General features: G+C 42.4%; 4 protein-coding genes across 10 annotated transcripts in view; 1 reads left to right on the forward strand and 3 right to left on the reverse strand.

The window, feature by feature from the left end:
* LOC131997987 (uncharacterized) overlaps positions 1 to 2702 on the reverse strand; it is a 71544-nt gene extending 68842 nt beyond the window's left edge. Inside the window, exons 1-2 of the mRNA XM_059369937.1 lie at positions 1254 to 2702; positions 1007 to 1168 (exon numbers count right to left, since the gene is read on the reverse strand). Of these exons, the coding sequence (XP_059225920.1) occupies positions 1007 to 1168; positions 1254 to 1461 (370 nt within the window). The 5' untranslated portion in view covers positions 1462 to 2702. The remainder of the gene's footprint in view (positions 1 to 1006; positions 1169 to 1253) is intronic.
* Positions 2703 to 3856: 1154 nt separating this feature from the next.
* LOC131997732 (uncharacterized) lies at positions 3857 to 7271 on the reverse strand. The gene is made up of 2 exons (XM_059369172.1): positions 7160 to 7271; positions 3857 to 7074 (listed from the first exon to the last, which is right to left on the reverse strand). The coding sequence occupies exon 2, from the start codon at positions 6385 to 6387 to the stop codon at positions 5212 to 5214; it is 1176 nt and encodes a 391-aa protein (XP_059225155.1). The 5' UTR covers positions 6388 to 7074; positions 7160 to 7271; the 3' UTR covers positions 3857 to 5211.
* A 3646-nt stretch (positions 7272 to 10917) lies between these two features.
* On the reverse strand, positions 10918 to 14113 carry LOC131997730 (uncharacterized). Of its 7 annotated transcripts, none has more exons than XM_059369168.1 (2): positions 14099 to 14113; positions 10918 to 13223 (listed from the first exon to the last, which is right to left on the reverse strand). In XM_059369168.1, the coding sequence occupies exon 2, from the start codon at positions 12621 to 12623 to the stop codon at positions 11382 to 11384; it is 1242 nt and encodes a 413-aa protein (XP_059225151.1). In that variant the 5' UTR covers positions 12624 to 13223; positions 14099 to 14113; the 3' UTR covers positions 10918 to 11381. The 7 variants fall into 7 exon arrangements, with proteins under 7 accessions (XP_059225151.1, XP_059225150.1, XP_059225148.1 ...); XM_059369167.1 differs by having other exon boundaries at positions 14095 to 14113; XM_059369165.1 differs by lacking the exon at positions 14099 to 14113 and adding an exon at positions 13788 to 13878.
* A 10390-nt stretch (positions 14114 to 24503) lies between these two features.
* On the forward strand, positions 24504 to 26544 carry LOC131997733 (cyclin-H-like). Its single transcript, XM_059369173.1, has 6 exons — positions 24504 to 25190; positions 25310 to 25506; positions 25592 to 25793; positions 25862 to 26090; positions 26151 to 26262; positions 26340 to 26544. Exons 1-6 carry the CDS (start codon positions 25074 to 25076, stop codon positions 26455 to 26457), a joined length of 975 nt encoding a protein of 324 aa, XP_059225156.1. The 5' UTR covers positions 24504 to 25073; the 3' UTR covers positions 26458 to 26544.
* The last annotated feature ends 47 nt before the right edge of the window (positions 26545 to 26591 follow it).

Raw genomic sequence — 26591 nt, forward strand, 5'->3', positions numbered from 1 at the left:
CATAATTTTTATATTCAAAGATAGAACAATTGTCTAAATCCTCATATGAAGTAATTTGATATATTGATTTCATTGGGACATCTCCATTGTTATCCAATTGCAACTCATCATTATACGTTTTGGTGGTTTGGTCACCTATCCTATAGGTCTCGGATTGGCAGCAACAATTATTGACATAATCTTCCGGAACGTCGATTGCCGATTCGTATTCCGACTCTGATAATTCCATGGAGGAATTATCATGTCCAACACTGTTGCTTTGGACTTCCAAGTGTTGGTTGTATGTTCGGCTCTCTAATTCCAGCAGATCATTAGGAAAATGCGAATTGTACACCAATTCCAAGCAATCATCATCTGCATTGCTGGTGGTTCGTTCACATGTTCGAAATGTCTCGAATTGGGAGCAAGAATCGTTAGCATTGTCTTCAGAGATATCAATAGCCGATTCATATTCAGACTCGGAATCGTGTTCGGAATTCATGAAGGAACCATCACGCTCAACATTGTTGCTTTGCTGATCAACATTTTCTAGTTTCAGTCCCTTGAAATCATTATCCTCGTATGCCTCATATGCGATGCGGATTCTTTTTATCTCTTTATAGTGGTTATACAACCTTCTTCGCGAACTTACTATGTGCTTCCAATATTGAGATTGTCTAAAACTAATAACCCCTGGTTCTTCATCCGTATCGAATCCGGAGCTAAATTCCAAGTCAATGTTATTAGAGCCGTCCACTAAGGCATCGGCAGTTCTATAGCCTTCTAATTGAAAATTGTTCAAACTCTGCTGCCAATCTCTGAAATCCCTTTTCGGATTGCCAAATTTCCCTGCTATATTACAAAACTGACCCCCAACTGCATTATGTTCCTGAACCTCAGAAGCCTCGTTTCCCAAATATTCTAGAATGACATTTTATTTTAAATTAACAAAATGTTCCTTATTTTTTTTTACAAACGAGATACATATTTAAACACAATTGAAATGAACACATTTTGCAATACTTACCCTCAACGCAACTAGTTCCTCCCAATCCACCATTGTCCCCATTCGCCCCGCAATCACAATCAAAGACTTCATTTTCGTTTCTTGCCGCGGGATGGTCAGGAAAACGTTTTGACGACTCTCTTCCGTGCCGTTCTTGATGGGCCTCATTCGCAGAACAAGAATCTGAAATGTTTTTGTAATAAAAAGCAAAATAATGTTTTAATATAAACATTTTTTTTGTGATGAAATTCATTTTTGCAAAACTTACCGTCAATGTTGTTATTTGCACGAATTCCATGTTCCTCGGTTGCTCCAAATTCGGACTCCACGAATTGGTTGAATGTATCCATATTTGATTGTTTGTTTGTTGAGTTTCTTTTCAGTTTTTGATTTAATTCTTTTGTTCTTTCCTTTTTTGAAAAAAATTTTGTGTTCTTTCTTGAATTCAAAAGTTTGACAACTGAACTATAAAACATAGGTAGGTAGGTAGAATCTTTAAAATACGAACTTCATTCATAGCTCTTGTCAACACAAAATACATTGAAAAAAAATGCATAACATTAAACATCTTTGTTTTGGAAGATCGAACTTCTTTAATTACGAGTGGTTTGCAAAAGGAATACGTTCTTTTCTATCTCTGCTACCATTTTGTCAAGCATATTGCAAAAAGATATTTATACTCGGCGATGCATTGCGTCCTTTCCATATTCAGTAATTCCGATCTTGAAATAATTGATAACTGTTATTTTTTCTTCGGTGGCTACCGTGACGCAGAGGTTATCATTTCCGCCTATATGCCGAATGCCTAGGCCCAAACCCCGGCTTGAACATTAGAAAAATTTTTAGCGGTGGTTATCCTCTTACTAATGCTGCTTGCGAGGTATCCTGCCATGTTAGAACCTTTCTACCAAGTGCTTGTTGTTGTTGTAGCAGTTTGTTGTGTTCTATCTTTCGTTTACTTGATTATGTTGAGTATCCAGATCGAGGACCTCTGCGACTAAGATGGGGTGCCTTCAGAGGGATCAGGGTCTGAGTCGTGTGGGACTGGCTGGGCAGTTAAAAAGGTGACGTGTGTCTTGTGTTCCTTGTCACAATCGCTATGAATCCTTGCTCTGTAGGAGTTGAGGCGGGTGCATCTGCGGGATCGTAATTGAGCCAGACCTACTCTGGCTTGCCGGGGGAGGTCAATTTATTCAATTTATACGTTCAGCCGGTAGCTATTTTCCTCATCTGTTACCGTGTCTGCATGAATGTGGCTTGATCTAAAGGTTCCCTCTTGTAGCGGTGAACGTGGCGCTCTAGATCATGTAGATCTACCTTAAGGCTTCTGTGCGGGGGATGATGAGATTAGATGATTTAGATGGTCTGCGATAACAGCCCAAAAGGTATTGCTTAGACAGCATGTAGTTAAGTCTTCATACTGGTCAGATCTTTGTCTCTTGATGGAGTTGGTCCACATGAGAACTGAGGAGACAGCCCGTCACAGTTCGAAGGGTGGTGTTCTGATAAATCTGAAAATTATTCCACCGCGTGTCACAGAGCTGTTGAAACCACACTGGCGCTGCATAACTTACCACAGACCGGCCAATTGCCGGTATGTCCCTATTGTGACCAGGGACCACGCGACACACGTCACCTGTTTAACTGCCCAGTCATACCCACTCGACTCTAGCCCAGATCCCTCTGGACGCACCCCATGTGATTCGCAGAGTTCCTGGATATGGGCACTCAACCATGATCAGAGAAGCTGTGGTCATCCAAGTAACATATTTTTCCGCTAATATTCTCTGATTCAAAGGTAATTTGTAGTACCTGTTTCTGGTAATAAAGGTTGGTTTATTTCCTTCATTACAAATCGCCAGATTGCAACTTATAATACCTTTATTCGATAAGCAGTTCACCACTTTCGTTGATATTCGAACTTCCCCATATCTGGTGATGTGCACTGAGGCTCTTGAAGGCGGCAGTTCTGAATCGTGTCCCATATCTAGCGAAGCCAGCCAGTAATGAGAATTACTCATTTCAAGGCTGGCTAGCGACGGAAGAAGAAAAAGGTTTAGACTGATCTTTGCAAGAATACAGGATCTGTGTCTCCCATTCCCCGTAACCTTGAATAGGAATTCTTAGTCCACTAACAATTCCTCCGCACAGAGAGTTTCCTGAATAAGAACAACGTTAAATTTGCCTGTCATCAGAAGATGTGGCTTAAAAATGAGAACCAAACGACCATTATTCCATATTTTGGGTATTACTTGGGTGGATATAAAAAAATAAAGGTAATGATTGAATTTCGATATATATGATAAATTAATTTATAGTCCAATATGGACCATTGGGCCATCTTCGAACTTAACCTGTTGAATACTAATCTGTAACAAGCTTCAATTCAAAAGCTTTGTTATCAGAGCACGTAGCTTGATTACCATAAGCAGACGGACGTACGAGGCTAGCACGGCTATATGAATTGAGGGGTAAATTTACATAAATATGATTACAAAATTAAACTCAGGATAATTTCATTGCTTAATTAATGGGTTTATTTGTGTTGTTGGTGTGTGGATAACATAATTAAATTGAAATAATAATGTTGTACTCTAGTTTGTTATATATAAAATGTATTAATAATTTGATCTTTTCGTTGGTCTCTCCTTGCGTAGCTACAATCTTCTTTCTACAGTGTTTTCATCCATTCGTCTGTAGGGGCGGAATAGGATACAAAGAATGGATCTCCCCTTGTCATGCCACTCACGGGATGCTTATTAAATATAAGATTCAACAGTCGCCAAATTTCTTTTGTTATTTACTGTGCTCTGTCTCAGATTCAAGTTCACTAAAAAGACCATTACCCCCCTGCTCAGGCTATAGCTCGGCTAAATATTTCTAAATATTCATTTCTTTTACCAAGCTTCCTAACTTGATTCTGACTGGGGCCAAGATTTCTAAAATCGGCCTCTTAAATTCCGAGTGATGTGAAGGAACATTTCTATTACCCCTACTCATACCTCAATTCCTCGCAAGTTTGTAATCCTATTGCTGAACTTCCCAAAAGTCAAAATTGCAAAAACTTTCTACATCAGATCCTTCCTATAGTTTTTCTACGCACAATTCAGAAGTTGCAAAGCTCGCCATTTCGTTTGTAACACCTCGAAAAATTTATCTTTGAACCCACAAAGTGTATATATTATTCGGTCCATTCAGCAGGCAGACGAAATGACGATAGCGTTTAAACGAGTGAGGCTATCCGCATTAAATTTCCTATAGATACTTTTTATTGATTGGTTGGTTATATAAAGGCGCCAATAACCCGCCTTGTCATATCGAGGATCATAGACACTCAATATTTGTACAAGAGCCGGTGCCGCCCGGTCTCTCACTGAGACTCTCCGCTCTATACCGCTGAGTTTCCGTGACTGCCGTGGAGCATTCCACTATCCACAACCTGTGGACGCGCAGCTTAGCTTCTCGTGACAGCAATGAACACCAAACAGATGGGAGCTCAATGTTCCAGCCTGTGTGGTGCTCACAGCTAACGCCTACCGGGCTTTTTTGCTTTGTAAAGCATTTGACTGGTTTCCCAGATCGCGATTTCATTTGGAACCACCCAAACTCGTCGGTAGTATTTGTCAAAAAGGTACATCTTATCTTATATCTTAAGAGTATTTTCATTTGTAGGTGCGGTCGTAAGAGTCAATTTAAGAGAGAAAAAAAAAATGGAAATGAGTGAACATAAATACAAATAAAACACACAATTAAATTAACAAAAAGAAGGTAACAACAAAATAAAACGTGTTTTGTAAAAATAGTTTTATGTTTAAAAGCAAAAAAATACAATACAAAGAATGGATCTCCCCTTGTCATGTCACTCACGGTATGCTTATTAAATTTAAGATTCAACAGTCGCCAACTTTCTTTTGTTATTTACTGTGCTCTGTCTCAGATTCAAGTTCACTAAAAAGACCATTACTCCCCCTGCTCAGGCTATACCTCGGCTAAGTATTTCTAATTATTCATTTCTCTTACCAAGCTTCCTAACTTGATTCTGGCTGGGGCCAAGATTTCTAAAATCGGCCTCTTAACTTCCGAGTGATATGAAGAAACATTTCTATTACCCCTACCCATACCTCAATTCCTCGCAAGTTTGTAATCCTATTGCCAAAAGTCCCAAAATGTCAAAATTGCAAAAACTTTCTACATTAGATCCTTCCTATAGTTTTTCTACGCACAATTCAGAAGTTGTCTTCATCATCACTTTCTTCAATATCGCCATCATAATCACATTCAAGACGGCTATCATTGTTGGAATCTGATTCCGATTGCATGGTATCATCACCATTGTCTGTGACATCGCTATAATAATGCATTTTGTGGTCAATATTGGAAGCATTCATAGATGCTGATACGATGGCATCATAACTAGTACTGGTTTGGTCATATTTTCGAAATGTTTCAAATTGAGAGCAGCTAGCTAAATTTTCTGGAAAATCTTTCTCTGGTTCTGAATCATCTTGTCCAGAGAAACTTGTTTTGTCTTCAAAGTATCGGTACAATCTTTGCCGCCCAGAGTTTTCGAATTCTAAAAGATCAGTGCGAAAATCTTCTGGCGAATAATTTTCGATTTGAAAGAGGGACAGATTTTCCATATTCTCACATGAAATATTTCCGAATTCCGATTCCGGTAACATTGGAACATCTTCATCATAAGCTAATGTTCGAGACATATCACATTTGCGATATGTCTCGAACTGGGAACAACAATTATTAGCACCATTTGTATTTATGTCGTTTGCTAGTTCGGTTTCGGATTCGTATTCCACGGAAGAATCATCATATCCAATGCTATTGCTTTGTTCATTGATGTGATGGTACCATCTTTGTCTAAAACTCTCTAATTCCAAAAGATCACTGTAAAAATCTTCCAGCGCATAATTTTTATATTCAAAGATAGAACAATTGTCTAAATCCTCATATGAAGTAATTTGATATATTGATTTCATTGGGACATCTCCATTGTTATCCAATTGCAACTCATCATTATACGTTTTGGTGGTTTGGTCACCTATCCTATAGGTCTCGGATTGGCAGCAACAATTATTGACATAATCTTCCGGAACGTCGATTGCCGATTCGTATTCCGACTCTGATAATTCCATGGAGGAATTATCATGTCCAACACTGTTGCTTTGGACTTCCAAGTGTTGGTTGTATGTTCGGCTCTCTAATTCCAGCAGATCATTAGGAAAATGCGAATTGTACACCAATTCCAAGCAATCATCATCTGCATTGCTGGTGGTTCGTTCACATGTTCGAAATGTCTCGAATTGGGAGCAAGAATCGTTAGCATTGTCTTCAGAGATATCAATAGCCGATTCATATTCAGACTCGGAATCGTGTTCGGAATTCATGAAGGAACCATCACGCTCAACATTGTTGCTTTGCTGATCAACATTTTCTAGTTTCAGTCCCTTGAAATCATTATCCTCGTATGCCTCATATGCGATGCGGATTCTTTTTATCTCTTTATAGTGGTTATACAACCTTCTTCGCGAACTTACTATGTGCTTCCAATATTGAGATTGTCTAAAACTAATAACCCCTGGTTCTTCATCCGTATCGAATCCGGAGCTAAATTCCAAGTCAATGTTATTAGAGCCGTCCACTAAGGCATCGGCAGTTCTATAGCCTTCTAATTGAAAATTGTTCAAACTCTGCTGCCAATCTCTGAAATCCCTTTTCGGATTGCCAAATTTCCCTGCTATATTACAAAACTGACCCCCAACTGCATTATGTTCCTGAACCTCAGAAGCCTCGTTTCCCAAATATTCTAGAATGACATTTTATTTTAAATTAACAAAATGTTCCTTATTTTTTTTTACAAACGAGATACATATTTAAACACAATTGAAATGAACACATTTTGCAATACTTACCCTCAACGCAACTAGTTCCTCCCAATCCACCATTGTCCCCATTCGCCCCGCAATCACAATCAAAGACTTCATTTTCGTTTCTTGCCGCGGGATGGTCAGGAAAACGTTTTGACGACTCTCTTCCGTGCCGTTCTTGATGGGCCTCATTCGCAGAACAAGAATCTGAAATGTTTTTGTAATAAAAAGCAAAATAATGTTTTAATATAAACATTTTTTTTGTGATGAAATTCATTTTTGCAAAACTTACCGTCAATGTTGTTATTTGCACGAATTCCATGTTCCTCGGTTGCTCCAAATTCGGACTCCACGAATTGGTTGAATGTATCCATATTTGATTGTTTGTTTGTTGAGTTTCTTTTCAGTTTTTGATTTAATTCTTTTGTTCTTTCCTTTTTTGAAAAAAATTTTGTGTTCTTTCTTGAATTCAAAAGTTTGACAACTGAACTATAAAACATAGGTAGGTAGGTAGAATCTTTAAAATACGAACTTCATTCATAGCTCTTGTCAACACAAAATACATTGAAAAAAAATGCATAACATTAAACATCTTTGTTTTGGAAGATCGAACTTCTTTAATTACGAGTGGTTTGCAAAAGGAATACGTTCTTTTCTATCTCTGCTACCATTTTGTCAAGCATATTGCAAAAAGATATTTATACTCGGCGATGCATTGCGTCCTTTCCATATTCAGTAATTCCGATCTTGAAATAATTGATAACTGTTATTTTTTCTTCGGTGGCTACCGTGACGCAGAGGTTATCATTTCCGCCTATATGCCGAATGCCTAGGCCCAAACCCCGGCTTGAACATTAGAAAAATTTTTAGCGGTGGTTATCCTCTTACTAATGCTGCTTGCGAGGTATCCTGCCATGTTAGAACCTTTCTACCAAGTGCTTGTTGTTGTTGTAGCAGTTTGTTGTGTTCTATCTTTCGTTTACTTGATTATGTTGAGTATCCAGATCGAGGACCTCTGCGACTAAGATGGGGTGCCTTCAGAGGGATCAGGGTCTGAGTCGTGTGGGACTGGCTGGGCAGTTAAAAAGGTGACGTGTGTCTTGTGTTCCTTGTCACAATCGCTATGAATCCTTGCTCTGTAGGAGTTGAGGCGGGTGCATCTGCGGGATCGTAATTGAGCCAGACCTACTCTGGCTTGCCGGGGGAGGTCAATTTATTCAATTTATACGTTCAGCCGGTAGCTATTTTCCTCATCTGTTACCGTGTCTGCATGAATGTGGCTTGATCTAAAGGTTCCCTCTTGTAGCGGTGAACGTGGCGCTATAGATCATGTAGATCTACCTTAAGGCTTCTGTGCGGGGGATGATGAGATTAGATGATTTAGATGGTCTGCGATAACAGCCCAAAAGGTATTGCTTAGACAGCATGTAGTTAAGTCTTCATACTGGTCAGATCTTTGTCTCTTGATGGAGTTGGTCCACATGAGAACTGAGGAGACAGCCCGTCACAGTTCGAAGGGTGGTGTTCTGATAAATCTGAAAATTATTCCACTGCGTGTCACAGAGCTGTTGAAACCACACTGGCGCTGCATAACTTACCACAGACCGGCCAATTGCCGGTATGTCCCTATTGTGACCAGGGACCACGCGACACACGTCACCTGTTTAACTGCCCAGTCATACCCACTCGACTCTAGCCCAGATCCCTCTGGACGCACCCCATGTGATTCGCAGAGTTCCTGGATATGGGCACTCAACAGAATCAAATAGTCGAGCGATAGAACACAACAAACTGCTACAAAAACAACAACTAATCTTTGGGTCTGACATTATTTTCCCGGCACGGAATAGCTGTAGGCACAACACAGCCTGGAACATTGCGATCGGATGCTTGGCGAGAATCCCCATCTCCACATGAAAATGTAGCTACAACAGCAACTAATATTTGCTATCAACACAAAAGCAAATCATTTTCTAAAGGGTGAATTTTTAGCTATTATCTTTTGGCAACACTGGTTTAAAAAGTTCGCGCACGTTTTGTGTGACAAATTTCACTGTCAAACATCTTCAGTTTGGTCTATAACTTAACCATGAATCGTCTCACAAACGAACAACGCTTTCAAATCGGAATGGAATCGGAATCAGATTCCAACAATGATAGCCGTCTTGAATGTGATTATGATGGCGATATTGAAGAAAGTGATGATGAAGACAACTTCTGAATTGTGCGTAGAAAAACTATAGGAAGGATCTAATGTAGAAAGTTTTTGCAATTTTGACTTTTGGGACTTTTGGCAATAGGATTACAAACTTGCGAGGAATTGAGGTATGGGTAGGGGTAATAGAAATGTTTCTTCATATCACTCGGAAGTTAAGAGGCCGATTTTAGAAATCTTAGCCCCAGCCAGAATCAAGTTAGGAAGCTTGGTAAGAGAAATGAATAATTAGAAATACTTAGCCGAGGTATAGCCTGAGCAGGGGGTAATGGTCTTTTTAGTGAACTTGAATCTGAGACAGAGCACAGTAAATAACAAAAGAAAGTTGGCGACTGTTGAATCTTAAATTGAATAAGCATCTCGTGAGTGGCATGACAAGGGGAGATCCATTCTTCGTAACGGTAGTCGAAGTTGCAAATGTCATCTGCAGATCCAAGTTATTCTAGGCTCTGGGCCACGGCCGAATCCTCTCCTCTACACTGATGCTGAAGAATCTGAATGAACCGGGTGTCGAGTATCGGACAAAGGTCCTCAGCTCGTCTTTGACTTTTAGAGTTCCCGATGGCTGGAAAATGGGCAGAGTAATAATGCTACTGAAGCCCGAAAGACTCGAAGACTCAGACCGATCATACGCTCAGCAGTAGCCTAGACACTTGAAGGACTACTCCTCCCGAGTTGATCAATTTCCAATCGTAGAGCATCAGCCACCACGACATCTTTGCACGTCAAACCTGCGCCTATTAGGCATTGTCTCAATCATATCAGGCCATGGCTCTGGACCAAACGAAGACCTCTATCCCTCCATCCGGGCCTAAAACGTTGGATCACGAATTATTTTTGTGGTCGCCACTCATGTGTGAACTATAGAGAGAATAATTCGAAAGTCCGTAAAGAGATACAAGGAAGTTTTCCAAGGCAAGGTTATATCTCTAGCATAGTTCAAACCCAACCTATCCTCTATTCCGCCTTCCACAGACGAATAGATGAAAGCACTATTAAAAGAAGATTGTAACTACGCAAGGAGCGACCAACGAAAGTATTAAATTATTATTTAATTTTATACTTAACAGAGTAGAGTCTTATACTTAACGAACTAGAGTACAATATTATCATTTCAATTTAATTGTTATTCAAAAACCAACAACGTTAATATAACTACTAATTAAACAAAGAATTTATCCTGAGTTTAATTTTATAATCAATTTTTTATAAATTCGCCCTTCATTGTCGTAAAAATCAAAGCCGTTCTAGTCCCGTTGAAGAATTTTCATTCGCAAAGCATCAGCAACCACCACGAAATATTTGCACACCATCCCTGCGCCCATTTATATTCTCGCCGGTGACAACTTTTACTTCTTCCAGTCTTGTGTTTGTTTTTTTTCCATTTTGGTGTCTTGCACTGTTCTTTTTCTCCTCTACATTCTTCTAGGGCGAACATAATGGACCCAAGGGCCCTTTTACCTTCTTCTAGGGCGAACACAATGGCCCCAAGTTCTCCGAGTGAAGTGACCACTTACCGAGGTTGCTAGTCGCTTGCCTTCCAACCTAACTTAAGGACATCACGGGATGTCAACTTTGCTTAGTCTTTAATTTTCCCTTCTTATACACGCATTGAGGTTTCTAAAAAGTGTTTATGGACTTTTAGGACACTCGATATTCAACAACGAATACCACCGTTAAGAATTGAGAATTTTGTGAAGTTAAAATAAGCAAACGTCAGCTTAACAAGTGGCCATTTCCCTTTTGATATACCTGGTCTAATTAATACCCAAATAAATGAATTCATCCACATAGACCTTTATTTTCAATCTTAAAGCGAAAATACAAAAACTCACCGACTCTTCCTCTTTTTCCATGCCGCTGGGCATTTGTGGTACCGCACGATTGATCGCTGAATATTCCGGCAAATCTGGTAGCTCCTCAGCCAAATAAATGAGCATCTGCTTGGATGGGTCAAGGGCACGAGCCCTAAATGATAATTTCGACATGATGATGATGAAGCTGGATAAATGGATGTTAGTGTCGGAATTAACGTTTTGCTTCGTTTCTTGTTCTTCTTTCCTTGTTTCCCCCTTCTTTTGCTGGCAACAAAATAAATTTGGCTCTTGATAAAGTTGTGAATTTTATAAAAATCAGATCAGAAGAAACTATTTCGTTTTCTATAGCGCTGCTGTAGGTAGTATATTCTATATATGTATATATATATATTACGCCACGAGACAGGGGTAGGTAACTAATGAGATGATGAGTAGTGTAGTTGTAGTAGCAGTTTAGGGAGGGAACTAAAACAATTTACTCTTTATTCCCGGTGTATTAAACGTAAGGAGCCTTGGTAATAATGAAGGTGCTGGTAGTGGTGGTGATTATTGTAATTGCCCTTACAATAATCACCACCACTACCACAAAAATGAAGTGCTTTGGCGCAATGCAAAGAATTACAAAATAAGGTTTTTGTCGTTTTCGTCCCCGCTGATGCCGGTGCTGCTATAGGATGATGCGGATAAGCTAAGCTAATAATATATTTTAAAGCTTTCTCCGTGGAGCTTGGCGTTATAGAAGCAGCACTGCTGCTTATTGAGGGCTTAAGCTCAAAATTATTACAAGGACTTGCTGCTGTATGCAATATTGACGACGATGGTGAAGAAGAAGAGAAATAAGATCGATCCAGCAGTGACGAGGATTTTGGTGTTACACTTCTATAAAGTGAAATAATTATGTAGAGTGGTAATGAAGAAAAGTAATAATATGATCGATCCAGCAGTGGCGATGATTTGGGTGTTCCACTTCTATAAAGTGAAACCCTTATGTAGAGGTATAATATATATACAAAAATATATGAACGTAGTTTTTGACCAACTCTTTGCGAGGGGAAGGGATATGCTGCCGCTGCTGCTCCCTTTTTCTCGAAAAATAGGTACGGTCTTTTGAGATCTCCTTCTGCTGTTTGTGTTAACAAGGAGATGCTGTTGCTGCTTGGTATGCTGGGATGTATGTGGACGTTTTGTTCTTGTGGTTTCGTCGTCTTTGCCTCTTTCTTTGTTATTGTAGTTTTTGCTGTCGTTATTTTGTGCAGCACTCCAAATACCGGGTCTTCTTGTGCTGTTTCCCCTTCGACAACAGCTGTATTACTTGCGGATAGCAGGGGTGGCGATGATGTTGCGGTTGATTTATTGGATTTTTTCTTCTTCTGACTTGCTGTATTTGTGAGGTTTTGGGTTTCTTCTGCTTGCGCCACCACTATCGTTGCTGCTATGGCAGAGGTGATCAGCAATGGTACCACAAAGAACGACAACAGTAATATTTGCTGTTGTTGTTGTTGTTGATAATGATGTTCTTGTATTAGTTGTTGTTGTAGCTTGTTGTTATTTTTGGGAAGATTGCTATTGACGCTGCACGATTTTGACAAGTGACGATGATGCTGCGTTGTTTCTGCGTGCTGCGGCTGCAGTTTGTTGCTGTTTGTTTGATTGATTTGACAACTTAGACTTTTTTGCAATGGAAGCAACAATAACAAATCGTGTGGGCTATGAGTCGACGACATTTTTCAAATTGAAATCGAAAAACTTAAATAAATTTGCATAATTACAACAATAATAAACGTTAACATTTGTATACATTTCATATTCCATTTACAAAAACACCAGCAACATTTAGTAGCAGCAGCAAAGTCGATGCAGCAACAGCAGCCAAGGCGACAGCGACATCGACCGTACAAATATTAAACTGCATTTTTTATGCAAAACATGATACCGACAATGTTTGTTGTTGTTATTACTGCTGTTGTCCCTTGGATGGATGTGTATGGTTGTATGTTTTTGTTGTTTTCTGGTCACAGTTTGATCGTCGTACGTCGTTTACTTGCTTACTGCTGCTTCCAGGAAATTGATGGTCTTTGCCTCACTGTTTCTTTTTATTTTTGTTTGCTTTACACCAAAATTCTTTTGTTTTCAATTATTTTTGTTGCTGCTATTGTTGCCTCAGCAATGTAGTAATGACGGTGTATAATTTCTTAATTTTTTTCTTGGTGTTGTGTTGTTTGCCTTTCTTTTTTATTAATTTTTTTAGGGCGAATTCATTTGTTTTTTTCTTTTGAAGGATTGTTGTTGTTGTTGTTCGTTTGATGACAGCCACGCTACTTTATCTGTCAAAAGTGAAGAAAAAAAATGCACAGTACAATTACAACAAAACGACCAGGCTTAGCACTGCGAAAATGCACTTTTAAGGGGGAGACCGAATTGACCACTAAAACAAAACACAACATTAAGGGAGAGTGAGGAGAGACAGAGAGGACTGCAAAACACAAAAGAAACCCAAGAAATGGCGCGGTTTATTTATTTTTGAATAAAAATATAATATTGAAACTTTTTAATTTCATTAAAGATTTATTTTAATTTCCCTACATGTTTCACTGAAAAACGCCAGAAATGCCCGTTCGCGCTCAAGTAAACAAAATATGTATTATTCGTTTTCCCAAGTTGAAAGCGATGCGGCGAATTACACTTCATACACAAACATTCTCTACGGCGTATTCACACGATTTTTTCTCGGGTCGTTTTTTTTTTGCATGGAGGACAAAATGGAAAAACACAATGCAAAAACGAAATTTTCAAAGCTCGTTATGGCTCTTCTCGACCTGCATTTTAAAGACAAATCACACACATTGATGGGCGAATAAAAATTTCCATCGATTTTCACTATTATTTACCGATTCACGTCAAAAATAAATTAATTAAACCAAAATTTTTGGTCGAGATAGTAGCGTGGTTTGGTTTATAGCAATATAGCATAGCTCACTTCGAGGGACAACGAAAAAACAACAAAGACAGAAGATACACGCAACTCGACAATGACCGTCTCGCTTAGACTGGGAAAACAAAGGCAAAGGGCACATACATTAAAGTAGATCAACCGCATGGTTGATGCCATTTTTATCCGAATCACTCCGAAACACTACCGTCTGTCTCTCTCGAACCTACTACAAACTCCCCTTGCGGAGCATTCCGCTGTCATACCAACAAGAAAAGCGTGCTAGATATGCCCGTGACCAAGCAAACAAATAACTCCGAATTTTCTCGCTTACACACACATTTGCGCGCGCATTTTTATTTTCATCACATACACTTGTCTCCCTTTCGCTTAATTCCACTTCGAATGAGCAAGGGAGAAGGAAAATTTTTCTTGCACCCCAAAAAAATCAATTGTTCCTCATGGAGAAAAATTTCACATTTTTGCCTTTTTAAATCACTACTATTTCATTCGACAAAACGACGAAATTTACTACAAATGCTTCATGATTATCCACCGTGTAAATTCCTTAAGATTTTTTTTGCAATTTTTGCCTTGATTTTCGTTATTTTATTGTGCAACAACACGAGTTTTAGGGACACGTTTTGTAATGTGACGTGAATCGTACCAACGAATCGGAATGACAAAAATATTTTTCGGAGTCAAGCAAAACACCATAAATGATTAGAAATTGTTATGACACCCCATACTAGTGAAAAAATGCTATGATTTTTCACCCGCAGCTAGGGAAATGTTCTGAATAACCATACAAAACCATTTAAAATATCGAAAATTGCAAAAATTCAAATAATATCGAAAATTATAAAGAAATTTCATTTCATAAACAAAGAGTTGGTGTTATTGTTGCCTACAGCTAATTGGGATCATGGTCTGTTCTCCTCTTTCTGCAGTGTAGTCACGGCTCATAAAATAGACCGTCCTAAATTTAAGCAGCAACTCGATTATGCGTCAAGTGGCAATATAATACATTTTCGCTGTTAGAGCCTCGTTGTGTGAACAACTAATTTTTTTTTGTAAAGCTGATCTTTCTCTGCTGAACTGTACATTGGTATAACCATGACATAATTACCAGATAGTGTACCGTAAACAGCAGAGTAAAATGTTTTCTCGTGAAGTGTACTATCTGTCCGAAGGGCAACGATTGATAGATGGTCACAAAGTGGAGGCTGTGAGCATTCCAAAACTATGTGGCCTAATCTAGGCTTGAAGAGATCTACTGCTCTGCTGTCATTGGCTACAATAGACATCTCAGTCATTGTGTCCGTTATGACAGGTCACAGGTCTAATCGGAAAACATGCTGACAGACTGAAGATTGCCAGTAACGTCTTTTGCAGAAGCTGTGAGGACATCGAAGAAAAGAAGACTATAAAACACCTTCTGTTTGTGTGGTGAATTAAAGGTGGTCTCATTTGTACAACAACCACAAATCATATGGTGCAATCCACCATCAAGCTGATAGACGTTTTGCCAACACACAAAGTAAAAATTTGTGTGCGTGTGTGTTTACGTGTGCGTACATGAGCAGAGAATTTGCGAGAAAGAAGATGACAACAAGAGAAAATCTGACATCTTAATACCGTCAAACCTGGCCGAATGTTAACAGCAGTTCGCGTGGGACCTCCTTTTTAAATCCGCCTTGCGTTCCAATCAAATAGGAGAACATGTAAACAAAGAATGAATGTAAAAAGAGAACAAGTTCACATCCTAAATGCCAAGTACTGCCTAAAATTATCGTTTCTCAGTGCAATTTATTAAAATTTACTGTCGATAGTAGGAGAAATTACAAATTGAGTGTTGGGGTCGAGGGTAAATACGGCGCCATCGTATCTGATAAACCATATTATGATTATATATGTATGTCGTGAAACCACAGTCTATTGAGGGATTCCACAAACTTTGATCTCACGTTTCTAGAACCCGCGGCCTACAGGGCCGGCATATATCCTGATTTCGAACACTCTAAATCCCTTCCCAGAATTTCTTTTGCGGCTATCGTTATGACACAGAGCTCTGCCTGAAAGAACATACGCATAGATCCAAATACAGTCCATATCCCCATCTTGGAGCTAACTAAAAGGACCGATATATACAATCCCATGGCAGCCGGTTGTACGCACCGGATTGACCCGATGGAATCTTCATGGGCAAGGGCTGCCGCCTCAGTGTACGTGTTCGTCTTTTTTCGTCATGGGAGAGGCACATCCCGGAGTGCCTTCTCCGTATGCTTCTGGTCCGTGCCGGGATTGAAAAGAACCCCGGACCCTGGTTCTGTTCCGTTTGCCAGAACCGCCTTCATCATCGGTCAGTGTCGGTGAGGTGTAACCGGTGCTTGGAGTGGGTACATTTCCGTTCTTGCTCTGGCCTAACCTCGCTACGGGAGTATAGTCATACTGGCTATGTCGCTAGGTGTTGTGCGAACATAGCCAGCAGTGGGTCACAAGCGTCGCCTTCGGCGTCCTCGTCGTCGGACTATGTGACCCCCCCGACCTCTCCCGTACGGCAATTTATGCAACGACAGCACCCTAGCCCTACTATTGCCAGGCCAGTGTCAGGAAATGTATCGTTCTTGCAGTTAAACTGCAATAGACTGCGAGGCAAGATTGATGAGATTGTAGATTTCATGAGTCGGAAGAGCATATCGGTCGCAGCGATCCAGGAGACAAAGCTGACTAACACCTGCAGCTTGCACAGTTGTCACGGCTACAATGTGCTACGTAAGGATCGCTCAAGGAATGGAGGTGGGGGATTGGCCTTCGTTATACACCATTCCGTGCAGTATAGACCTATCTCGCCTGCGCTTGACGCTAGTGACCCACACATGGAATGTATGGGGGTAGCAGTCAGGTCTGGTACTGCCGAGATAGAGATATACAACGTGTATATACCGCCGGTTGGTAGCTGTGTCCCGATTAATGGCCAGGCCTACAGCCCCGACATTAGTGGGTTGCTATCTGGCCATAGTCGTCTGGTTCTGGTGGATTTTAATGCACATCACTCGTCGTGGCATTCTCCCCTAGGTAACGACCAGCGTGGCATAGCTTTGGCAGAGCAGATAGATAGCTCCACGTTTTGCACGGTGAATGAGGATGCCCCCACTAGGATTACGAGGAGGTGCAGCAGCTCGCCAGACATCTCAATCGCATCCCCTGATCTCCTGAGTGACGTATCCTGGCAAGCCGTCATCTCTTTGGGGTCAGACCACCTCCCCATAATCCTCACCATCGACCGACCACCCGACTTCATAACCTCTGAGCGCCGGACGTTCATCAATTACAAGAAGGCCAATTGGACTGGCTTCAGAGAGTATACCAATCGCCGCTTCAATGAACTGCCACCCCCCTCTGATGTGCTTGTGGCCGAGAGGAAATTCCGAGACATCATCAACGCAGCAGCCGCTCGCTTTATACCAGCCGGTCGAATACCGCAAGTGCGACCCAATTTCCCGGCGCAAGCAGTGGTACTCGCAGACTAGCGTGATGGGATTCGTGCTATGGACCCCGCTAACCCCAGAATCAGCGAGCTGAATCGGGAAATAAACAGGGTAGTCAACGAACATAAGCGGAATTTGTGGCTGGAACACTTGGAGCAATGTAACTTAGGCACCGGTGCAGGCAAATTGTGGGCCACTGTTAAATCTCTCTCGAACCCCGGTAGACGGGACGACAGGACCTCAGTCGATTTTGGCGAGTTAACCGTGACTGATCCGAAGAGATGCGCCAGGTTGTTCAACCGTCAATTTATTGTGCATCCCGAGAGAGACAGGGCAAGGAGGAGAGCCATTCGCCGTATTCGTGGTCTCCGAGCCGATGAACAACCATCACAATTTACCGTGGGCGAAGTTACGAATGTCATCCGTGGCGCCAAACCTTCCAAGGCGTTGGGCCCCGACGGAATCTCTACATTGATGCTGAAGAATCTGGATTTACCTGGAGTTGAGTACCTTACCACAGTCCTTAACCTGTCATTGAACACTCTTATAGTTCCCGATGTCTGGAAAATGGGCAGAGTGATCCCGCTACTGAAGCCTGGTAAGGACCCGAGTTTGGGGGAGTCGTACAGACCGATCTCCCTTCTCTCACCAGTGGCTAAGACGCTTGAGGCATTACTCCTCCCGAGCCTCGTAGGAGAATTTCCATTCGCCGAGCATCAACACGGATTTCGGAGACTGCACAGCACAACAACAGCTTTGCATGCCATCACCACACACATTTGCCGTGGCTTCAATCAACCCAGGCCATGTGATAGGACGGTGATAGGACATGCCAAATTATTTGAGGACATCGCCAACACGTTCCTACAGCCAGGCCTGAAACGTTGGGTCGCGAATTATCTGTGTGGCCGCCAGTCATTTGTGGAATTTAGGGATAAGAAGTCAAAACACCGTAGAGTGAAACAGGGAGCTCCCCAAGGTGGGGTGATATCTCCGGCTCTGTTTAACCTCTACCTATCCTCCATCCCACCTCCTCCAGACGGCATAGAGATCGTATCATATGCGGACGACTGTACGATCATGGCATCAGGCCCCCCACCCATTGATGACATCTGCGATAGGTTGAACGTCTACCTCAACGAGCTTGCCTCATATTTCGCTGCAAGAAATCTGAAGATATCAGCCACCAAATCTTCAGCCACACTATTCACTACAAATACGCGTGAGGTGAATTCTGAGCTGACTGTGATGGTCGATGGAGAAATGATTCCGACCATCAAGTGTCCCAAAATACTTGGCGTCACATTTGACAGCTCCTACACTTTCTCCCCACATGCCACAGCAATCTGCAATAAAGTCAAAAGTAGAAACAAGGTCCTCAAGTCACTCGCTGGCAGCACTTGGGGTGCAGACAAAGAAACCTTGTTGACCACGTACAAAGCAATTGGCCGGTCTGTGGTAAGTTATGCAGCGCCAGTGTGGTCACGTCAACTTTGTGACACGCAGTGGAATAATATTCAGATCTGTCAGAATGCCGCCCTCCGAACTGCGACGGGCTGTCTCCTTAGTTCTCATGTGGACCACCTCCATCAGGAGACAAAGATCCTACCAGTGCGAAGACATAACTACATGCTGTCTAAGCAATACCTTCTGGGCTGTTATCGCAGAAATCATCCAAATCATCATCTTGTGGATAGATACCCACCGCCCAGAAGCCTTAAGGTTGATCTACACGATTTAGAGCGTGAGGTCCAGCGCTACAAGAGAGAACCTCTAGATCAAGCGGCATATCAAGCGGGTCTGACCAACATTCATGCAGACACGGTAGCAGACGCGTTAATTGGCTACCGGGTGAATGTAGTCCTTGGAGAACGACCGCCACCCATTGCACCCGAAGAAATCGACCTCCCCCGGCAAACCAGAGTGGTTCTGGCTCAATTACGTTCCGGCAGATGCAGCCGCCTCAATTCCCACAGAGCTAGGATTGATGCCGACGTGCAAGATGTATGTCCCGATTGTAACCAGGGACCGCACGATACACGTCACCTGTTTAACTGCCCGGCCAGACCCACTCGACTCAGACCCAGATCCCTGTGGACGCACCCCATCTTAGTCGCGGAGTTCCTGGATCTTGACACTCAACAGAATCAAGCAGACGAAAGATAGTACACAATAAACTGCTACAACAACAACAACAACAACAACCGATATATCATTCTCTCCCGTTTCGGTTGGAAAGACAGCTCGAATACAGCTAAATTTACAGTACATTGACGAGAGCACAGGATTGACTAATAGATGTTTAGGTCACTTGCGAAAACATTAAGTGGATAGGCCCCATGATCATCATTAAGAATGTCAAATCTGCCGATTGAAAGTGTCATCAAATAGAAGAAAACGTGAAAAAAGACATCCTTAATGCCAAGTACTGCCAAAAAAAAAAAAAAAAAAATAAGCAGCAACTCGATTATGCGTCAAGTGGCAATATAATACATTTTCGCTGTTAGAGCCTCGTTTTGTGAACAACTAATTTTTTTTTGTAAAGCTGATCTTTCTCTGCTGAACTGTACATTGGTATAACCATGACATAATTACCAGGTAGTGTACCGTAAACAGCAGAGTAAAATGTTTTCTCGTGAAGTGTACTATCTGTCCGAAGGGCAACGTTTGATAGATGGTCACAAAGAGGAGGCTGTGAGCATTCCAAAACTATGTGGCCTAATCTAGGCTTGAAGAGATCGACTGCTCTGCTGTCATTGGCTACAGTAGACATCTCAGTCATTGTGTCCGTTATGACAGGTCACAGGTCTAATCGGAAAACATGCTGACAGACTGAAGATTGCCAGTAACGTCTTTTGCAGAAGCTGTGAGGACATCGAAGAAAAGAAGACTATAAAACACCTTCTGTTTGTGTGGTGAAATAATTAAAGGTGGTCTCATTTGTACAACAACCACAAATCATATGGTGCAATCCACCATCAAGCTGATAGACGTTTTGCCAACACACAAAGTAAAAATTTGTGTGCGTGTGTGTTTACGTGTGCGTACATGAGCAGAGAATTTGCGAGAAAGAAGATGACAACAAGAGAAAATCTGACATCTTAATACCGTCAAACCTGGCCGAATGTTAACAGCAGTTCGCGTGGGACCTCCTTTTTAAATCCGCCTTGCGTTCCAATCAAATAGGAGAACATGTAAACAAAGAATGAATGTAAAAAGAGAACAAGTTCACATCCTAAATGCCAAGTACTGCCTAAAATTATCGTTTCTCAGTGCAATTTATTAAAATTTACTGTCGATAGTAGGAGAAATTACAAATTGAGTGTTGGGGTCGAGGGTAAATACGGCGCCATCGTATCTGATAAACCATATTATGATTATATATGTATGTCGTGAAACCACAGTCTATTGAGGGATTCCACAAACTTTGATCTCACGTTTCTAGAACCCGCGGCCTACAGGGCCGGCATATATCCTGATTTCGAACACTCTAAATCCCTTCCCAGAATTTCTTTTGCGGCTATCGTTATGACACAGAGCTCTGCCTGAAAGAACATACGCATAGATCCAAATACAGTCCATATCCCCATCTTGGAGCTAACTAAAAGGACCGATATATACAATCCCATGGCAGCCGGTTGTACGCATCGGATTGACCCGATGGAATCTTCATCGGCAAGGGCTGCCGCCTCAGTGTACGTGTTCGTCTTTTTTCGTCATGGGAGAGGCACATCCCGGAGTGCCTTCTCCGTATGCTTCTGGTCCGTGCCGGGATTGAAAAGAACCCCGGACCCTGGTTCTGTTCCGTTTGCCAGAACCGCCTTCATCATCGGTCAGTGTCGGTGAGGTGTAACCGGTGCTTGGAGTGGGTACATTTCCGTTCTTGCTCTGGCCTAACCTCGCTACGGGAGTATAGTCATACTGGCTATGTCGCTAGGTGCTGTGCGAACATAGCCACCAGTGGGTCACAAGCGTCGCCGTCGTCGCCTTCGGCGTCCTCGTCGTCGGACTATGTGACCCCCCCGACCTCTCCCGTACGGCAATTTATGCAACGACAGCACCCTAGCCCTACTATTGCCAGGCCAGTGTCAGGAAATGTATCGTTCTTGCAGTTAAACTGCAATGGACTGCGAGGCAAAATTGATGAGATTGTAGATTTCATGAGTCGGAAGAGCATATCGGTCGCAGCGATCCAGGAGACAAAGCTGACTAACACCTGCAGCTTGCACAGTTGTCACGGCTACAATGTTCTACGTAAGGATCGCTCAAGGAATGGAGGTGGGGGATTGGCCTTCGTTATACACCATTCCGTGCAGTATAGACCTATCTCGCCTGCGCTTGACGCTAGTGACATGGAATGTATGGGGGTAGCAGTCAGGTCTGGTACTGCCGAGATAGAGGTATACAACGTGTATATACCGCCGGTTGGTAGCTGTGTGCCGATTAATGGCCAGGCCTACAGCCCCGACATTAGTGGGTTGCTATCTGGCCATTGTCGTCTGGTTCTGGGGGATTTTAATGCACATCACTCGTCATGGCATTCTCCCCTAGGTAACGACCAGCGTGGCATAGCTTTGGCAGAGCAGATAGATAGCTCCACGTTTTGCACGGTGAATGAGGATGCCCCCACTAGGATTATGAGGAGGTGCAGCAGCTCGCCAGACATCTCAATCGCATCCCCTGATCTCCTGAGTGACGTATCCTGGCAAGCCGTCATCTCTTTGAGGTCAGACCACCTCCCCATAATCCTCACCATCGACCGACCACCCGACTTCATAACCTCTGAGCGCCGGACGTTCATCAATTACAAGAAGGCCAAGTGGACTAGCTTCAGAGAGTATACCAATCGCCGCTTCAATGAACTGCCACCCCCCTCTGATGTGCTTGTGGCCGAGAGGAAATTCCGAGACATCATCAACGCAGCAGCCGCTCGCTTTATACCAGCCGGTCGAATACCGCAAGTGCGACCCAATTTCCCGGCGCAAGCAGTGGTACTCGCAGACTAGCGTGATGGGATTCGTGCTATGGACCCCGCTAACCCCAGAATCAGCGAGCTGAATCTGGAAATAAACAGGGTAGTCAACGAACATAAGCGGAATTTGTGGCTGGAACACTTGGAGCAATGTAACTTAGGCACCGGTGCAGGCAAATTGTGGGCCACTGTTAAATCTCTCTCGAACCCCGGTAGACGGGACGACAGGACCTCAGTCACTTTTGGCGAGTTAACCGTGACTGATCCGAAGAGATGCGCCAGGTTGTTCAACCGTCAATTTATTGTGCATCCCGAGAGAGACAGGGCAAGGAGGAGAGCCATTCGCCGTATTCGTGGTCTCCGAGCCGATGAACAGCCATCACAATTTACCGTGGGCGAAGTTACGAATGTCATCCGTGGCGCCAAACCTTCCAAGGCGTTGGGCCCCGACGGAATCTCTACATTGATGCTGAAGAATCTGGATTTACCTGGAGTTGAGTACCTTACCACAGTCCTTAACCTGTCATTGAACACTCTTATAGTTCCCGATGTCTGGAAAATGGGCAGAGTGATCCCGCTACTGAAGCCTGGTAAGGACCCGAGTTTGGGGGAGTCGTACAGACCGATCTCCCTTCTCTCACCAGTGGCTAAGACGCTTGAGGCATTCCTCCCGAGCCTCGTAGGAGAATTTCCATTCGCCGAGCATCAACACGGATTTCGGAGACTGCACAGCACAACAACAGCTTTGCATGCCATCACCACACACATTTGCGGTGGCTTCAATCAACCCAGGCCATGTGATAGGACGGTCCTCGTGGCACTGGACCTATGGAAGGCATTCGACACGGTCAGCCATGCCAAATTATTTGAGGACATCGCCAACACGTCCCTCCAGCCAGGCCTGAAACGTTGGGTCGCGAATTATCTGTGTGGCCGCCAGTCATTTGTGGAATTTAGGGATAAGAAGTCAAAACACCGTAGAGTGAAACAGGGAGCTCCCCAAGGTGGGGTGATATCTCCGGCTCTGTTTAACCTCTACCTATCCTCCATCCCACCTCCTCCAGACGGCATAGAGATCGTATCATATGCGGACGACTCTACGATCATGGCATCAGGCCCCCCACCCATTGATGACATCTGCGATAGGTTGAACGTCTACCTCAACGAGCTTGCCTCATATTTCGCTGCAAGAAATCTGAAGATATCCGCCACCAAATCTTCAGCCACACTGTTCACTACAAATACGCGTGAGGTGAATTCTGAGCTGACTGTGATGGTCGATGGAGAAATGATTCCGACCATCAAGTGTCCCAAAATACTTGGCGTCACATTTGACAGCTCCTACACTTTCTCCCCACATGCCACAGCAATCTGCAATAAAGTCAAAAGTAGAAACAAGGTCCTCAAGTCACTCGCTGGCAGCACTTGGGGTGCAGACAAAGAAACCTTGTTGACCACGTACAAAGCAATTGGCCGGTCTGTGGTAAGTTATGCAGCGCCAGTGTGGTCACGTCAACTTTGTGACACGCAGTGGAATAATATTCAGATCTGTCAGAATGCCGCCCTCCGAACTGCGACGGGCTGTCTCCTTAGTTCTCATGTGGACCACCTCCATCAGGAGACAAAGATCCTACCAGTGCGAAGACATAACTACATGCAGTCTAAGCAATACCTTCTGGGCTGTTATCGCAGAAATCATCCAAATCATCATCTTGTGGATAGATACCCACCGCCCAAAAGCCTTAAGGTTGATCTACACGATCTAGAGCGTGAGGTCCAGCGCTACAAGAGAGAACCTCTAGATCAAGCGGCATATCAAGCGGGTCTGAACAACATTCATGCAGACACGGTAGCAGACGCGTTAATTGGCTACCGGGTGAATGTAGTCCTTGGAGAACGACCGCCACCCATTGCACCCGAAGAAATCGACCTCCCCCGGCAAACCAGAGTGGTTCTGGCTCAATTACGTTCCGGCAGATGCAGCCGCCTCAATTCCCACAGAGCTAGGATTGATGCCGACGTGCAAGATGTATGTCCCGATTGTAACCAGGGACCGCACGATACACGTCACCTGTTTAACTGCCCGGCCAGACCCACTCGACTCAGACCCAGATCCCTGTGGACGCACCCCATCTTAGTCGCGGAGTTCCTGGGTCTTGACACTCAACAGAATCAAGCAGACGAAAGATAGTACACAATAAACTGCTACAACAACAACAACAACAACAACCGATATATCATTCTCTCCCGTTTCGGTTGGAAAGACAGCTCGAATACAGCTAAATTTACAGTACATTGACGAGAGCACAGGATTGACTAATAGATGTTTAGGTCACTTGCGAAAACATTAAGTGGATAGGCCCCATGATCATCATTAAGGAAGTCAAATCTGCCGATTGAAAGTGTCATCAAATAGAAGAAAACGTGAAAAAAGACATCCTTAATGCCAAGTACTGCCAAAAATTAAAAAATTGTATGTCGGCTGATCGCTTGGCTTAACCTTATTCAGTGAATCCTGACGAGAGCATAACCAGGCCTTTAACCTTATTCAATGAACCCTGCGTTCTAATAGGAATAGTACAGCTAATCTTTGAGTGCCAAAGTCCCATGCAATTTATGCATATCAAATCGAATAACCGTTTTTCGGATACCGGCGACCGCTTTAACCCAGCGTAGTCCATAGCGTAGGGGAGCTGAAGTAACTGGACAAAAAAATAAACAAAACAATTTCCCCTGCCACCCAACGACTTTTGCAAAGTTTAATGTTCCAGCCGACAGAAAGATGTATCCTTTAAGTTCTCAGAAAAAGTATTGGACATTCTCTAATCTGGATCAGTTAAATGACTTGCGATTGAAACGGAACCAAAAATTCATTGAAACTCATGGAGCACAATTGAATGTAAGTAAGCAACTGGTAGAGAAACTTACCATTCGCATTTTACGGATAGCATTTTTGTACTACTATTGGTGGAAAATTGAAATAGTGCAGCTACTAAATAAACTACTTTGTGATTTCAGGAGCAACAGCGCCAGGAACTATTTCTCGATGCAACAGAGGAACATTTACTGCTTAAACAATATGAAATTTATTTAAATGATTTTTGCCGAAGGTTTGAGCCGGCCATGCCTAAATGTGTGGTGGGGACTGCCATTCATTACTTCAAAAGATTCTTTTTACACAATTCTGCCATGGATTACCATCCCAAGGAAATATTGTATGTTCTGTCATAGTCCTTGTTATATACTACCTGTGGCCATATATAATACTATCTATCTGCGTTCTTTTACTTTGCTTTTTAGGGCCACTTGTGTTTATTTGGCTTGTAAAGTTGAGGAATTCAATGTGTCTATTGGTCAATTTGTGGGCAATATCAAAGGAGATCGCAACAAAGCTATGGACATTATTTTATCAAATGAGTTGCTGCTAATGCAACATCTGAACTATTATTTAACCATTCACAATCCATATAGACCTGTAGAAGGATTTTTAATAGATATAAAGGTAGGTAAATATTGCATTTTTGTCATATCTCATATCCTCTTGAGTAGTAAACTATTTTTTTTTGACAGACTCGCAGTTCTATGATAAATCCTGAACGTCTACGTCCTCACATAGACAGCTTCATCGAGAAGACGTTCTTCACAGATGCCTGCCTTTTGTATGCACCCTCGCAGATAGCATTGGCGGCCGTATTACACGCTGCCGGTAGAGAACAAGAAAATCTTGATAGTTATGTTACAGACAATTTACTGAATGGTGCCAGAGAAAAGTTACCGGCTCTGATAGAAGCTATAAGAAGTGAGTTGGTCTCCTAAATTTGTATACATAGTTGTTTGCATTAATAAATTTTATTTTTAGAAATCCGTATAATGGTCAAGCAGTATGAGCTACCTCTTAGGGATAGAGTTAAATTAATCGAAAAGAAATTGGAAAAATGCCGAAATCAAGAAAACAATCCAGATAGTGAAATGTTAGTTTTTTTTTATAAAAAACATCTTTTTGATGGTCTTGAAAACCATCTAATGGGTTTATTTCTGTTTTTCACAGTTACAAAGAGCGAATGCGTAAAATGTATTGCGATGATGAACTGGAAGTAGCTGAAGACACATCCTATTATTTAGCAGATTCCAGTGCGGACATGTCTGCTTTGAATATGAGCCAATAGTTGTGGAGAATGTGTTTGCCTAGTTTTGTTTTTTTTTTACATCCAATTTTTATGAAGGCAATAAATATGTTGACAAACAAAAATGTATGGATTTTCGAAAACTTTGCTTCTCTTAAGCACTGAATTATTTGAAG

Source organism: Stomoxys calcitrans, chromosome 5, assembly GCF_963082655.1.
Source record: "Stomoxys calcitrans chromosome 5, idStoCalc2.1, whole genome shotgun sequence".
In the NCBI taxonomy this organism is placed as follows: domain Eukaryota; kingdom Metazoa; phylum Arthropoda; class Insecta; order Diptera; family Muscidae; genus Stomoxys; species Stomoxys calcitrans.